Source organism: Cyphellophora europaea (assembly GCF_000365145.1).
Source record: "Cyphellophora europaea CBS 101466 unplaced genomic scaffold supercont1.1, whole genome shotgun sequence".
NCBI classification, from domain to species: Eukaryota; Fungi; Ascomycota; class Eurotiomycetes; order Chaetothyriales; family Cyphellophoraceae; genus Cyphellophora; species Cyphellophora europaea.
The window spans coordinates 3,287,280-3,303,003 of record NW_008481797.1 but is presented as its reverse complement, the minus strand read 5'-3'; the positions used below and the strand labels follow the sequence as shown (position 1 = coordinate 3,303,003).

Below are 15,724 nucleotides of genomic sequence, written 5' to 3'. Positions count from 1 at the left end.
TCGATGACTGCTCGTGCTCGTCCAGCATGTTCGATGATATACAGGGAGGCGATATAAATACGAATCTGCCGCCAGCTTCTCACATGCCCTGATCAAGCAAAGCTAACCAAACTATCAACAACTATACCTTCCAGAACACCGATACTTGTACAACAGCAGTCAGTATTTCGCCGACAATGTACACCCCATATCATATCCCCGTACCAACTTACGGCATCATGCCGATCCGGGAAGTGCCACTGTTCAGCCACACGCCGCCTCCAGAGTCACAGACACAGGCACAGGCACAGGCACAACAAGAGACCTCCACCAATAGCGACACGCAATCTACCAGACAATCCATCACAAGAGACAACAACGAATGGTCGACGGTCCAACAACACGCCTCCGCGCCCTCCTCAATCAAGCACGGCTGGGTCCATATGCCGACCTTCCACGTCCCACACCCACACCTCCGCCACCCGCACGTGGACCTCTCGCACTTCTGGCGCAACAGCAAGCCCAGCAGCACCACCACCTCGACAAAGGAGCCCACGGCCGCCAAAGACGCCAACACAGCGCCTCCCCAACCGTACTACCACCTCCCCTACCTCCCCTCCTCCACCCTCTGGCCCACCCACCTCTTCTCCGACCACAACCCCTTCCACTGGAGCAATCTCGCCCACCACCCCACCGCCACCACCAACACAAATCCCACCACCGTCATCTCCCCCCCCCCCCCCTTCACCACCCCACCCGCCGACGTCCGCGCCCTCCCAACACACTACGTCCTGGAGCTCTCCACCCCCGGCCTCTCCCCCAGCAGCAGCAGCAGCAGCACCACCACCACCACCACCACCTCCGCCGTCTCCCTAACCTTCCTCTCCCCGCACACCCTCCTGGTCTCTGGCTCATTCTCGCGCCGCGCCCTCGCCACCGATCCGGACGCACAGGACGGCGGCACGCTCTGCCGGACGCCCACGCGGGAGAGCCTTCCGCCGCCACCCGCCGAAAATCCAGGCCAAGCAAAAACCGCCTCCAAGGCAGGAAAGGAAGGAGAAGCAGCCGATGACGACGACGACGGAGGGGAGACGGCGCTCCTGCTGAGTGAGCGCGAGGTGGGCGAGTGGCGACGCACGTTCGTGCTGCCGGAGGACGCGCGCCTGGGCTTGGACCCCAGTGGGGAGACCGGGGGCGATGGGGGCTTGAAGTGGGAGGTTGAGGATGGGGTGTTGACGATTTGGGTGCCGAGGGTGAAGAAGCAGTGAGATGATGAGGATTGAGGATTGGGATATGAGGATCGACCGACATGGGCAGGTCGATAGCGCATGGGACGGACAAACAACAGGAGGCCTTTCGGCTCGGGAAACGGAATGGGATCCAAGGAAAGGGAAGGATCTCTGTCAACAGTCAGCAGATCAAAGGGTAGTAATGGACATTGACTGTGCAGTGAGAACGCGAGCCAAGAGGAGATTGGCTGTTAGAAATAATGATCAATGAATGTTGCCCTTTCCATATTCACTGCGACTTTTGAGGCATCTTCGAAAAGGCGAAGAATGCGTGATAACCGTATGTGCCCTCCATAAGCTATAGACCACGCCCTGATTTTCGTTAGCTAACGGTCACCGTCGTCGCCGTTACTGTTACAATTATCCCGTGCCAGGATCCGCCGCCATGGGATTCATTTCGCCGTTAATGCCAAAGAACTGGAACCAGTCTTCGACGTTCAAGTGTGTCGGGGCCACAGGCGCGTTGCCAATAGAGCTGTTGGACCACCGGTCGCTGTCGGCATTCCGACCCATTCCATCGACACCACTCATCATGTTTTGCATGTTGGGCGGCCAAGCTCCACTGGTCTGGCCTCCCATCATCTGGTCTGCCAAGCCAGGATTCGGTACTTGGAGCTGTGGGTCAACAGCGCCTTGCAATGTGGGACTGCCAAACATGTTGCTGCCTCCGATCGTACCGTCGGGGAACAGTTGGTCCGGCTGGAAGTTCTCCCACATAATGTTGGGGGAATTTCGTGTAACCAAGAACAAATCGGGCGGCGTCGCTGGTATAGAATATCCGTTGAATGGTGAGTTCGCCCGCGTTGGTCCTCTTGAGTGAAGCCTAGACGATGCGCGATTCTGGTTGGGAAGTAGAGGCTCATTCTGGAGAGGTGGAGAACCCATCGGCATATTCGCCTGTTGCGGATTCAGCTCTCTCGAAGGCGTCACAGCTGGCGTTTGCGGCCGCGAGCGTTCGTATGACATCTGAGGCGCTGGAGGCCCTACAGAGAAACCGAGGTCGATATCGTCGAATTTACGTTTGTTAGATGCCAGGTTCGACGCAGGCGCAGGCGGTACGGTATTGTTATGGCCATTGGAATGCTGGCTAGGGTTCACGTTCCTGTTTCGTTGAACTTTCCGACCTGTTGCCTTCTGGAGTCGTTCTTCGAGCACTTTATTGCCAAGGATGGACTCGAACAGCGTGTGAACCATGCGGGCGACGAGCCAGACTTTGGATACCTCTTTGAGTGCGTTCATGCAGACATTGATGCGCTCTTGACTTGCTGCCACAACCGAGGGGACTGAAGACCTCATTTGATAAACATGCATTATTAGTGCGGAAAAGAGGCTGTAGACACTACTCGTTGTTAACTTGAAGCGTTCCCGGATTCCTGGAATACTCACATGAACGCTGGCGTGTACTTGATTTGATCATGCGCAAGAAGGTTCTCGACGATGGAAGTGATCATGCCAGCTGCCTGGAAGGCGATGGTCCTTGAGGGATACGCCATGTCCACATTCTCGTGATCGCTCGGTTTGGCCGTAGCAGGCGGCATGTGCGCCCGATGCAGCAAACAAAGTGTAGTACTAGAGAGGTCAACTAATCGGTATGGCGTACGCAAGCCAAACTTACTAGTAGTTGGAATGCAAAAGAGCGGACCAGAAATGGTGTCTCGAGCGCTCCCAGTATACCTCTCTTGGACAATTTTGGAGCCAATCTGCTAGAGCCATGTCGCTGTGAGTCAGATCGATGGCGTTGGTCCGACGAGCTTTGGAGGCCACCGAATACTGTTGAGACAAGACCAGCCCCATGATCTCACAGAGCTTGACGTACTGCAGGAAGAATTGCACATGGACAGGGTCTCGGCGGTAATCGTTTGCGGGATCTCCTTCATCTTCGATAAAGTCGTCCTCGGTGATCATCTCGACGTCGGAATCGTCTGTATTTATCGAGACTGGTCTTCCCAGGGCGACTGCGACGGATCGATCTCGAGTGAACAGTGACCACCATACGCGTTTCCAAAGACGCTTGTCTTGACGGCTGAGCTGTGAATTCTCCACACTTGAGCCAGTCAGCATCTGCCAAAAATCGACACAATTGGCAAACTTGCCTTCTGTGCATGCCGGCACCTTGAGCCACCACAATGGCGACTCTCGTCCAGTAAAAGACATTTTTGGTAACATCTGCACCGATGTTAGATCGTGCATAATCCGCATACCTGACTTTCTGCCATTCCTTACCCTCGGGCCCCTCCCAGTACCAGCCCATTAGAATCAGAGCCTGAACAATGGTGATACGGTCATCCTCGTAGTTTGCATCATACAGAGCTTTGGCCCTCTTGTAGAATGTCATGGCTGCGGGGGTGGTAGATCCAGTTGCATCCATAAGCTGTGGGTTCGTGCAGACACGAGAACCCGCCAGCAAGACGGCTTGCAACAGCAGCAGCGAGGGCGGATTTTTCTGATCTCTGTATCGTTTCATGAAGCGGCTCCGATTAATGACTGGCACCACGGGAGCGACCCAACGGAAGAAGCAATCCACAAGCTCATCGCATAATGATCTCGGCGGCAGCAGAAAAGCGCCTCGCTGCTGAAGGATCTCAATCTCGAGCTGATCTGGTTCGGTCAATCGAGCTCGAGCGCCTCGAATGTTTTCTGGAAGCGGGTAGTGGACGACGTCTGTTGTACCATGCTTATCCTGCACCAACAAGGCCAGATTTGAGGATTCACCAAGGTACGCAACCCTTCCAGCTTCTCGTATGGGGGCTCTGGCGAACTTAGGTTTCATGAACTGGGCCATGGTATTATTGTTGGCGGTTTGCTGGCCGGCCTCAGCCTCGGATATCTGCGTCGAAGGAATGCCATCTGGTGAGTTGAAGGGAACAGTGGATTTGGCAGTCGCGGGTTGTGTCAAGCGAGGGTCTGTTGGAGTCGATGTTGGCTGTGACTGGTCCGGTTCACTGCTGCCGGTCAATACCTGAACAACGTGCCCCAGTAACGGCGAGTCAACTTACCTCCCTTCTTCCTTGGTTTTGGCGAGTGTGGTTCGCTTTCTCTTCGGAACTGGGATTCGACATTCGATAGAAAACGCCACACAATTGGTGCATGGGACACTTCGGAGGTCAGTTTGGGGAAGCGGGCAGGGAACCTTCAAGAACGTACCCCAGGGAAGCAGCATCGCATCTGACCTAGAGATCAGATACAAGTATCTATTCAGCTTCTATTCTGCCAAGACAACTGATTACGAGGGCCGAGGTGGTCCATGGCGAATGGCATACCTTTCGAGCATGGCATGTTTCTGTGAGAAAGCATCAGCGACATGTTCATCAAGACTGCGGGCCTGTAGAACAAGTGGTCATGGGCTTCATCGACCCACAACCACCGCGGCAAGGTACAGTAATCGCACGCGCATAGCAGCGGACCGTTGAGAAATCCAAGGATGAACCGAGGTTCTCGGCCTGGCGCGTCTGCTTGATGTATATCAAAATCGTCGTGGACGTCGCGCGACCAGCCTTTGTATATATTGTTTGGCGCAGTCGGAAGCAGTTTGCAAATTCTTTCAGGCCGGTCGCGTGATGTTTCGAAATACCGACAGGTCCGCGTGCTTGCAAATTGGAACGGTGGAAAAGAAGTGGACGGCTTACCACACGCGCGCGAAGCCCGTTGCCTGGACGCAGTCAGTAAATCCACTATCTGCAAGATGATACTGTATGTATATACCTCCTGAAGCTAGTGTGACCAGGTGTTTGGTTCGGAGGCGCTGGACCAGGATTGCCTGGGAGGCCGACTGAAGCTGTCGGTGAGTCGCTGGCGGCGCTCATTTTCAAGGCTCAAGATGCTGGGTTTGGCATGGACAGACGATTGCGACGTAGACGGTTCGAGCCGAGAGGAGCTGAAGGAATACCACGACGATTAGTGAGGGCGTGACTCCGTTGAAGTCGTAAATGAGTCGCAAGAATAGTGTCGGGGAGGACGTCGGAAACAGTGGCAGGCTGTGCCTGCGCCCGCACTTGGTTCTTTGACGAACCCTGGATGCCACCTGCGAGGTGCCTAGTGCTAAGCGCAGGTGCTGCTGGGCGCGGGCGGTAGCTTCCGGGTGCTACTTGCGCCTAAGGCAGGCTTGATTTGTCGCCGGCGGAGCCCTGAAGCGAAGTGTGGGGGAAGAAAGCTTCGATGGGAAACTTCACATGCCGCACCGTAACTCGTATTCTTCCTCGGCACCACCGTTCTACTGCTTGGTAAGGTGTCCCGGCTGGATCCCTGAAGCCCGGCCATCTTTGCCTGCATGCTTTCTGATCCCGGCTTTCCTTCTACATTTGCCATTAGTATATATCTAGCTCAAGCCTGACGCGGCAGGGCAATCGTCCCTGCTTCGACATCACCCGTCCTCCTGACCACACTACAGTGCTAGTGCTCGCTTCTGGCCGATCAGTGTGGCACAAGGTCGGACGAACTAGCTACTGTTCTGTACTTCGTTTGTAGTCCATCCGAGCTCGTTACCGTGCCAAGGTCTCCGCTGCATCGACAGCTTCAACTGGGTCTGAAACATCCGAGGCATCGTCCGGCGAGTTTGATGCTGTGCTCCATTCTTTCTCCTCCGTAGATTTCTGGGCTCTCAGACGTTTGCGGCCTCCTTGGGGTGTAAAAAAGTCATTCGTGCACAATCCGCGAACGTGACCTGGCCGTACTTGGTTCATGGGCTGTCCATTTCTCCGCTGTGCTTGGATCATCTCGCGGACGGGGATCATTGCAGCATCTCGACAAGCCTCTTTCAGTTCGCTGCCTGACATCCCTGCGGTAGCTCTGGCCAAATACTCCACGTCGAATTGCGAGGTATCGACCTTGGTGTCTCGGAGGAGCAACCTGAGGATCTTGAGCCGCTGGGATGTCGTCGGTAGAGAAACAGGAAACTTTTTCGGCATGCGTCGGAGGATCGCATCATCGATATCACCAATCCTGTTGGTGGCCCCCAATATCATTATGCGCTGAGGCTGACCGTGGCGATTTGCCGATGCAAGACCATCCCAATGTGTCATGAATTCGGCCTTCACCATGCCGCTCGCCTCGTGCTCTCCGGATCGTCTGGTCCCTAGCACTGCATCGATCTCGTCAATGAAAACAATGGTGGGCTCTAGCTTTCGTGCAAGTGAAAAGACTGCATTGACCAGCTTATTCGAGTCGCCAAACCATTTCTCCGTGAGTGTCGATATATGAAGATTGATGAAACAGGCACCACTTTCGTGGGCAAGGGCTTTCGCGAGCATCGTTTTCCCCTGTCAGAGTCAGCTGCCGTTCATGAGGAGAAACCTGGAACCTACACATCCCGGTGGTCCATATAGTAAGACACCGGGCGGCGCCGACAGGAGCGATGAGGAGCCGGTGTAGAGATTCGGCATAGTTAGTGGATAAATGACAGACTCGCGCAGCTCATCAATGATGTGGCTTAGTCCACCAATGTCATCAAATGAGACCGGAATGTCTTCTGGAAAGACTAAATCTTGTAGCACCGCCTGCTCATACTGTGAAAGCACCAGATCTTCCCGCCTAGGCCGGGCAGGATCCCCATCAGTAGTTCCATCTTTTGGACCATCGAGGCGGCGAAGTATTGCAGCAGATTTCATCCGCGTTTGCTCTTTTTTCTCATGATCGGGATCAGAAACCTCGGATATTCTTGATATCATATACGTCCCAACAAGTAGAGCGCCTGTCAACTGAGAGGTCCGTCAGTAAATGCATGTCATGCATCGAGGCGTGACACACTCCCAAGGCGGTTATGCACAGTTCAATCCACCGATCGCTGAACCGGCCTCTATCCGGAGACATTATCATCGAGGCTGAAGCCGACTCGTCGGCTGGGGGATTACTTGCAGTGTTGTGTTGCAAGTTATGGAAAGATATCTCCGATGGGTGAGCGCATGTGGCAGGCCAGTCGCAAAGACGAGGCTGTACCGCAGCCTTGTGTCTTTGTTTACATCGACTCGGTAACGCGACTTTGACATGCACCACACTACCCCTCCTACTACATTTTACGAACCCCGATCGCGCACAACCACTCAAGGACTTGCAAGAAAGCCGATATGGTCGGCATATCTGATCTACTCGATTCTGATATAGAGGAGTCCCAAGACGCGATCGAGGATATTTCAAACTTGTCAACATCGTCAACAGAACCGCAGGGCAAAACTACACAAGCGAAGAAAGGAAGAAAACGTCGCTGCGTCACCATGCCGAAAGCGAAATCACGCGTAACAAAGGCATCTGCCACCGAACCAAAGAAGCCGGCGACCAAGAAAGTCGCTGCTGCTAAGCGCAAGGCGGCGGAAGAGCAGGTGGAGCAGGATGGCGATGAGATTCAGGAGACGCAAGCCCCGGCACCCAAGCGAGGACGCGCTGCCGGGAAGAAAGCGACGATCCCAGAACCTGTCAAGGAAGAGGGTGACGATCTCGTAGAGGAGACGGTAGAGATAGGACCATCGCCAGCGTTTGCGCGCTCAAGCCATGCCCCGACGCGAGGTCGCAAGGTCGTCCCGAAACCCGTCGCCAGAGACTCTGCTCAAACAAAAATTCGCAAGACAGCGCAACATGCAAAAAAAGCGACGCTAGAGCCTGAACCCGAGGACGAACTTCTGGAGTCTGACGATGATGAGATGCAAATCGATCAAGCACCCATGGCGCGCAATGCATCGCGTAACAATTCACGACAAGCGACCACGTTTCGACAACGCGCAGGAAGCGCTTCTGATACGGAGAGAGGTGACCCGAACTTGAGACGCAAGCTCGGTGATATCACACGCAAGTATGAGAATATCGATCTTAAGTATCGCAGTCTCAAGGACGTTGGGGTTAGTGAAGCCAATGCCAACATGGAAAAGCTTCGGAAGCAATGTGACGCAACGACACAGGCCTCGAATGAGTTGATAGCGTCGCTAAAGAAAGAGCTGTCTCAACAAGCGCCGCTCGTCCAGGATAGTCGAAAGCTCAAGAAACAGGTCCAGACCAACGAGCAAGAACTGGTAGACCTTCGCCGGGCAAATTCGACGATCTCTGCTTCTCTTACATCGGCCCAGAATGAAATCAAGAACCTGCAAGCCAAGCTGGCAGCAGCTCGCAGCTCATCAGCCTCGGCAGAGCACCCTAAGGTCCCCGGCAGCGCGATGAAGCACCACGGCCAGCTCCGGGGTGCACCATCTGGCCCTAGTGAAACAACACAGAGTGCTCAAATGAAGGAAGAGCTTTACCGAGACCTTACCGGACTGATTATCCGGGGCGTCAAGCGAACTGAGGAGGGCGACACCTATGACTGCATTCAAACCGGTCGGAACGGCAGTAAGTACACTTACCCTTGATGTGAGCCAAGCTAACAATTCCCAGCTCTGCACTTCAAGCTGTATGTTGATGCTGAAGAAGCAAAGACAGCAAGCTTCCAGGAAACGGAGTTCTTGTATACACCTCTGCTGGATGCCAATCGAGACGGAGATATGATGGAGCTGATGCCCAACTACTTGACCGAAGAAATCACTTTCGCTCGGGAAGATGCATCCAAATTTTATTGCCGGGTGCTTGACACTCTGACGAAGCGACGGGTGGAAGAGCACGAATGAATGAATGGTACACGTTGGGCTTGATACCAGGTTAAATGGCGTTGGGATAGGGTCTATGGATGGCTCAGAGAAGTAAACTGTGTACAGATATTTGTGGTTTATGAGCAAGACGGCTGGCTGCCCGAGGTTAACAGAGCCTCAAGAGGAATGCAGCATGCTGCCGGTGAGCTTACGGGCATTGAATCAGACATTCACACACGCTAGCTGTCGACAAGACTGACGTGTTTGCGCTCCCCAAGCTCGTAGCAGAGGCTTCTGGTGTGATTTGCGATAAGTTAGGGAAGCCGTCCCGTCAACTTTGTAGACCTTGGGAGGCATTTCTACTGCCTCTTGGAAAGTGGAGATCAAACGCTTATCTTTATCCACCGCCCCGGTAACCCGCCCTCTTTGTCCGAGCCCCGCGTGTCTGTCTATTCGTCAGCATTGGCCTCTATTCACCCTCGGACACACCACAGCTCATCTATCCGTCGCTGTTCGCAGTCTCCCATCACTTACACGGCCGGCAGTTATCGGTACGGCTGCCTCAAGGGCCGTTCCTCTCGACGCCATCCGCTGTTCGTATCAGATCATCGCGTCTAGTGGGGCCCACTAGTACCCCGCAGACCGCGGTATCTACGCGCGCAAGACGTCCTTGCAGCCTATCTTCATCAACACGACGAGAAAGATGAGCTTGTGATCAGCTCCATCGTGTCTCAAGAAGAACAAGCATATCACAGAGCTCAGCCTTTCTCTGAGAGTGTCGGCGGTCTGTCAGAAGCACTGTCTCAATCGCCATGGCCCACCGTACCATTACCTCCAAGTCGGCCCACTGCTTGGGTCAACGAAGTCCTCTCCATTTGCGGACGGCAATAGCTCGCACACGTCCCACTCAATTGCAGCAATGCCGATATCTGTGGTGGTGGAGTAGCAAGAACAATAGAGGCTGCTCTTCGGATGGCTTTGAAGACGACAGATACCTACGTTTGCAGCGCTTCATGCGGCACAGAGATGCCAAAATAGTTCGTCGGCGTGCAATGTGGGACAGAGACGAGGTGTCTGATGCTTGGCCATGGCAAAGAAGGCGACTCGGCCGTCGTTTTCCGGGCATCCAGAATCTATCATCCGATGACGCCCCACAACCTGTAAACGAGAAGCGTTCAGAGCCTGAGCAAGACGAGCTGACCACTTTTCGCAAAGAGTTTAACTCTTTCAAACAAGCCATTGATCGTGCCATTGAGCGCGATCCATATCAGACCCTGTTCGGCCGGCGGCTTTGGAGTCCGCCATCAGCTAACAACTCATCATGGACATCTTTCTCCTGGGTGTTTGATCCCAAAGAGACCAAGTCAGTCAACGAGGTGCAAGCAGACTCTTCTCCAAAGTCTACCGCTGCTCCTTCTCGCGTGCCCGAAGCTGAAGTGGCGGCGGCTGAGCCCGAACCCAGTCGCCCTTCACCAGCCGCGGCAGAACCTATGGAATATGACTATGATCCAATCACTATGAGAAAGGTTCCGAGGGTCGCATATCCATTCACGGCGGCACTTGAAGAGACACCTAAAGTCCTCAAGAAGGCTCCAACGCAGTCCGCAAAGGCTGCGCCCGAGGAGCCCGCCATCGAGCCACGGCGGACTTCGATCTTTGAAACGCTTTTCGGAGAGAATGCCGTTGATATACCTGTCAAGACGTATAGTCCGAAGGTTTATGGCTATGGTGAGATATCTGCACAAAAGCCATCGGCTTCGACGCCTAAGCGTAAGCCAGGCTTCGAGAACTCGCGTCAACTCAAGTTCCAGTCACTCAAGGCCACGACTCTTGGCAACACAATTGACACTACCGCAGAATACGGTGGTAAATATGTACCTCCAGGAGCCGAGAACATTTCCGATACAACCGCCGAGCCAAAGCACCCTAGTGAGTTAGTAGCGGTTGAACAGCTCTCGTCCAGCACCACCCCAGAAGCTCAAGCTAACGATATTACGACGCAACCCCAACACAAGTCTTCTGATTCCTCGACTCAAAATCAGGTGCCGTGGCTTGCAAGAGAGGGCTTCGTCGAAGAGAGCTCGAAGGTAGCTGGTAGCGACCTGCCGGCTTTCAAGAACAAAACTTTGCACGATGGAACGACCGACATTCCCATAAAGGGATTCAACAAATTCAAGTCATCCTCAGATTGGGACAGGACTGTGCCCACGTCGAGGATGCAGAAGCTTCAACCTTCTCTCGATCGATCGACCCACGCTACCAAGACGGCCTTTAGCAAGTCTCCGAAAGAGGAAGACTGGCAGGGCAGAGTTGCCGCGGCGGAAAAGGCCGAAGACATCGATCTTCTCCGTAGTAGTGATGTGCGAGCGGCCATGAAAGCCAAGCGCGCCACCAAGCAAGACATGGAGTCCCGCAGACGTCAAAAGCGTGAGCAGCTTGAGCAAGATTTTGCCTCCCGGCACAACCTTGAGACGGAGGTCGATAAACCAATTCGTCCGCAGCGGCCTGAAGTCAGACATGTTTGGAAGCACGTGGAAAGTAATCCTGACGGCATTGTAGCAAGGACAATGAAGTCAATGGGCGCTCTTTACGACAACTTCAGAAACGACGTCCGAGGCATTACTAATCTGCAAAATCCACCTTCTTCTCAGGAAGCATCACGAGACAGGAGTCTGGCAGTTGATTCAACACAGAAGCCACTTCCTCCTGCCGCCGTACTACCAAGGCATTTGATGAACGCGAGCCAGCCTCATCCGCTGAGTACAGCATCGGTCAAAGAAGGAGTCTCTCGCTCCCCTGCGATTGAGAAATATGTGTCCAACTTCGAACCAGCTTACTCTCGACTTGTGTACGATATGAAGGCAGTGAGGAGGGAGCTTCACGATATCAAGTTACACGTGAAGGATTTGCGTATGAAGAGCGAGAAAAGGCCGTGGAAAGAGCTGGAGGCAGAAAGGCTTGCAGAATACGCGAAAGAGCCTCTTGTTGAGGAGGATGCATCGGCCTCAGGACTCGATGAGCCCGTCTTTACGGAGGCGAAAAAGGTCAACGAAGAGGTCGTCGAGAGTCTCGATCAGCCAGTGGCAGCTATCGTCGAGGGGATCAAACGCGACACCGACCCACGAGGACTTGATGAACCTGTCACTGCATATCCTGCAATCGTGAAGGACGACGCGAAAATGGCCGCTGACTTACGTGCTCAGACAGATCTCCCGCGGACAATGGAAGATCCCGTTTTCACCCCTTCCGGGTCGGCTGTCTGGAACGATGAGCAACCGCCTCCACTGCAGGAGCTCAAGGCTGCCTCTGCCGAATACACCTCGCCCGTCGTCACGCTTGCTTATAATCATATGACAGAGGCTGTCGAGCACATTCCATCTCAGAGCCTGCCTGAGGCGGCTACACGCGCGAAGAATCCGTTTACACTCTTAGCCGGCCTCGATCAAGCAAAAACCACAAGCTTTCTGGAATACTTCCCAAAGCTACAGGATGCCGGCTACGAGCTAGTCGACGGTGGCAAAGATAAATTGGTATTCAGCCTCCCAACGGCCAGCGTGACAGCCAGTGCGACGACAAAAATTGCCGCGCCTACCCCAGCCTTAGAAACAGCTGCGAAAGAAGCAGCGACGGTGCTCAACGAGATACCAACCGAAGTCGATCCCCCTGGACCGTCGGCACCGATTCCACCTCCGACATCGATTCGTCAATCATCAAGATTACCAAAAAGCCGGCCGCGTGTCAAGCGTCAGGAAGAGGTCTTCTCGGGCACGACTACAGCACCAGCCGTGCCACTGTCATCGGCTCCGAAGCGGTCATCTCCATCACCAATACCACCAACGTCTGATGCATCATATGACTATGCCACGCCAGCATCCAAGGACGGTTTCTTCAGCCGTGTGGCACGCGGCATTAGGACTGTGACACTAACTGTGCTGGCCCTGGCTGGTGGAGCTTACATGATAGGGTTCATTGCAGAAGGGATCGGAGCTCAAGCGCAAGCTCAGAGGGGTATAAACCAGGGCGGTAATGAGGTTGGTCCACGAAAGAAGATGGTCCTGCCAGTCGAGGAGGGAGAGGGATGGAAGCGGGGAACACGACCAGGGATTTACAGTACGGAAAGTTCAAGGAGGGAGTAGTTGATCGTAGGGGGAACAACAACGATGGATGCTTCGTGCATTCGAGGGGATAGTATGATGATAGTCACGACGCAATGGTTGCAAGGGCGGCGAAGGGTTTGGTTATGGTCTATTCTCGCCTCTCATGTTAGGTAACAGCACGACACGGTACATGGTTTATGAACGGCCCCATCTTTGTCCCTGTGAAAGCCGATAATCGTTTCGTCCAGAATCATGAGTGAGGTCAAGTATGGTACCAGACGCGGCTCTCTGTAGATCCTTGGATCCTGGTACTCCATAGTCGTACCGGCCTCTCAGGGGCCAGAGATGAGTGCCCACCCGTAGCCGCGGCGTCATCTCTGGCGCGGCCCCCCAGATGTCGCTCGGCGGCTTGAGCACCTCACCTCCCCTCCACATACCAACACAAACTCTCATTCCCTCGACGCCACGCGCAAACGAAGCATGCCAAATACGTGTTCATAGCATCCTGTGCCTGTCCGCTACTGTCCCACCTCCATGTCTGGGCTAGCCAATGCTTCCTGCTGGCTGCCCCAGCGATCATGAGCACTCCTAACACCAGCCTATACCAGACTTCCAACAGTAGCACATCGACCCTGCGTCCGCGTAACACCCGCCTCATATCCTACTTTGGCGACGAAACCGAGACATCGTCCAACGCTACTGCGACTGCGACTTCGACCAGCTCCTCGAAAGCCACACCTCTCTTCCCTGACCGCGGTCCCTCGCCCAGTATCAATCGCAGCCGAGCAGCCGATAAGCCAGGCAGCGCCTCTGGAAGCGCTTCCAACTCCAGGAAAACATCAGCAGAGGCCAGTCGGGCCGCAAGCACAGATATCTGGTCCTCATGGTCCAGTATCGCTTCGTCGCTGCTGGGCGGCGACGTAAATCCTAGCGGCAAAGGCAAGCCCAAGGGGGCAGTCACCAATCCGAAATGGATGAAGCAGGACAGAGCATACTCATCTTCGCCCACCACACCACAATGGGGTCCGAAAACGAACGGTCTTTCTGACGTTGTTCCTGGTTCACTAGAAGACAGACAGGCACTTCTGCAGGCGAAGAGACGAGAGGCCCTCTTACTCGGCGGCGCCCAAGAGTCCAGGGATTCCAGTGGCAGATACAAGAGAAGAGACTCAGATGCTGATATACAAGTTAACAATGGTGTGGAACACGATCAGGATGCACTCGTGTACGTTCACAAGACTGCTCGAGAGGACACGCTGGCCGGCGTCATGCTCCGATACGGCTGCCAACCAGATGTGTTCCGCAAGGTCAACAGGTTCTGGCCCAACGACAACATCCAAGTACGAAATCACGTGTTCTTGCCTGTGGAAGCCTGCTCTGTTCGTGGGAAGAAAGTAGAGGGCCCGCAGGCAGGGTCTGATCTGCTCGGGGCTGCTATCGAGGATCTTGCAAAGACTACAACACCAGGCAAAGGAGCCCTCAAGCGAATGGGCACACACACTGCACCAGAACAGGCACCCTCACCCACAGCCGAAGCCTTCCCCTCCTATTCCAATGACAACCCCGATCTCCGTCACGACTCCTGGGTCTCTCTCCCCAACTTCCCAGACCCTGTTGCCATTCTGCGCATCCCCCGCTCCAGTCTAGGCTACTTCCCACGGGCGCGACGGAAATCACTGTCCAAGCCCGCTCACACCGACAGCAGCGTGACCTCCACGCCCCGCTCCTCCTTCGACAACCTGCGTCACCCACTCAGCCACGCCGCGCAGATGTCCCTCTCCCAAAACGCCTCCCCAGTCCGCCGGCCCACCCTCTCCACCAGGCAATCATCCGGCCGCCCCCGGTCCAGCAGCACGACGCAAGGCTCCTTCATTGAAGCCCTTCGCGGGCCCGGCGGCGTCGGCACACTGCGTGGCCTACGTACAGAGCCGTCCCGCCCCGGCCCCGCCGAAGACCCACTGAACCGCAAGTTCGCACAGCTGTTCCCCGACCTCGCCATCACGAGCAAAGAAGCACAAAAGACACTCGCCCCGCCACCGATCGGCAGCTTCCGCAGCACGCCGCGCGCCAGCATGGACAGCGTGCGCAGCGCGCGCAGCAACAGCTCTGGCCTGAGCGAATTGGCCGGCGGTGTCGAAGGGTGGGTCCGCAAGATGGCGGCCGGCAAAGGCGCTGCCAAGCGCGGCGCTGGGCCCATGGCTGACCTCATTGAGCTGGAGACTACCAGTGACGCGGGCGACGGTGACGGTGCTGCGAGCGAGAGAGATAACGTGCTAACGCCAACGATGCCGGCCGCCGCGGAGCTGCCGAGCACGGGGTTGTCCTCTTCGGCCAAATCGTCGGCCCTACAGCAGCAGCAGCAGCAGCAGCAGCAGCAGACGCAGGAGGATATGCTCAATGAGCGGTTCCCCGTGAGAGGTCGCGTGAGAAGCGCGTATGACGGGGCCAAGTAGCTTCATTCTTCTACGTCTGTCTGCGTGTATAGGTCGTTTGGACAAGACCAACGACAGGCCACTGTGAGGGGGTTGAGAACACATATCGAGGGCCATATGATTGCATAGCATTTCAAGGACCACGTGCGGCGTGGAGCGGTGAGGGTCATGTAGCTAGGTGTACGGCGTCCTGGAGCGGGTCCATGGTTTGGATAAGAATGTATGGGAAACCTTTTTACCAACTCACTTCCTCTACGCGGCCGGCGCCAACTATGCGTTTTGTGTGAATTCTCGTCTCATCAATCATTAACCTCTATTCATGCTCTGCCGTCAATTTCGTCGAACTCCTCCGGGGGGGGGGGCCACCGACCCCTAGGCAAAAG

At 55.0% G+C, this 15,724-nt stretch overlaps 6 protein-coding genes across 6 annotated transcripts; 4 read left to right on the top strand and 2 right to left on the bottom strand.

Moving 5' to 3' along the window:
• Positions 1-218: 218 nt before the first annotated feature.
• On the top strand, positions 219-1,247 carry HMPREF1541_01266 (uncharacterized protein; the record flags this gene model as incomplete). The annotated part of the gene is made up of 1 exon (XM_008713566.1): positions 219-1,247. The coding sequence occupies one exon, from the start codon at positions 219-221 to the stop codon at positions 1,245-1,247; it is 1,029 nt and encodes a 342-aa protein (XP_008711788.1).
• Positions 1,248-1,628: 381 nt separating this feature from the next.
• Positions 1,629-4,428, bottom strand: HMPREF1541_01265 (uncharacterized protein; the record flags this gene model as incomplete). The annotated part of the gene is made up of 7 exons (XM_008713565.1): positions 1,629-2,607; positions 2,655-2,837; positions 2,884-3,312; positions 3,347-3,434; positions 3,492-4,210; positions 4,265-4,313; positions 4,413-4,428. The coding sequence occupies 7 exons, from the start codon at positions 4,426-4,428 to the stop codon at positions 1,629-1,631; spliced, it is 2,463 nt and encodes an 820-aa protein (XP_008711787.1).
• Positions 4,429-5,746: 1,318 nt separating this feature from the next.
• HMPREF1541_01264 (uncharacterized protein) lies at positions 5,747-7,073 on the bottom strand (the record flags this gene model as incomplete). Its single annotated transcript, XM_008713564.1, has 3 exons — positions 5,747-6,523; positions 6,569-6,961; positions 7,011-7,073. 3 exons carry the CDS (start codon positions 7,071-7,073, stop codon positions 5,747-5,749), a joined length of 1,233 nt encoding a protein of 410 aa, XP_008711786.1.
• A 254-nt stretch (positions 7,074-7,327) lies between these two features.
• On the top strand, positions 7,328-8,851 carry HMPREF1541_01263 (uncharacterized protein; the record flags this gene model as incomplete). The annotated part of the gene is made up of 2 exons (XM_008713563.1): positions 7,328-8,576; positions 8,622-8,851. The coding sequence occupies 2 exons, from the start codon at positions 7,328-7,330 to the stop codon at positions 8,849-8,851; spliced, it is 1,479 nt and encodes a 492-aa protein (XP_008711785.1).
• A 773-nt stretch (positions 8,852-9,624) lies between these two features.
• Positions 9,625-12,948, top strand: HMPREF1541_01262 (uncharacterized protein; the record flags this gene model as incomplete). Its single annotated transcript, XM_008713562.1, has 1 exon — positions 9,625-12,948. One exon carries the CDS (start codon positions 9,625-9,627, stop codon positions 12,946-12,948), a length of 3,324 nt encoding a protein of 1,107 aa, XP_008711784.1.
• A 539-nt stretch (positions 12,949-13,487) lies between these two features.
• HMPREF1541_01261 (uncharacterized protein) lies at positions 13,488-15,362 on the top strand (the record flags this gene model as incomplete). Its single annotated transcript, XM_008713561.1, has 1 exon — positions 13,488-15,362. One exon carries the CDS (start codon positions 13,488-13,490, stop codon positions 15,360-15,362), a length of 1,875 nt encoding a protein of 624 aa, XP_008711783.1.
• Between the last annotated feature and the right edge of the window lie 362 nt (positions 15,363-15,724).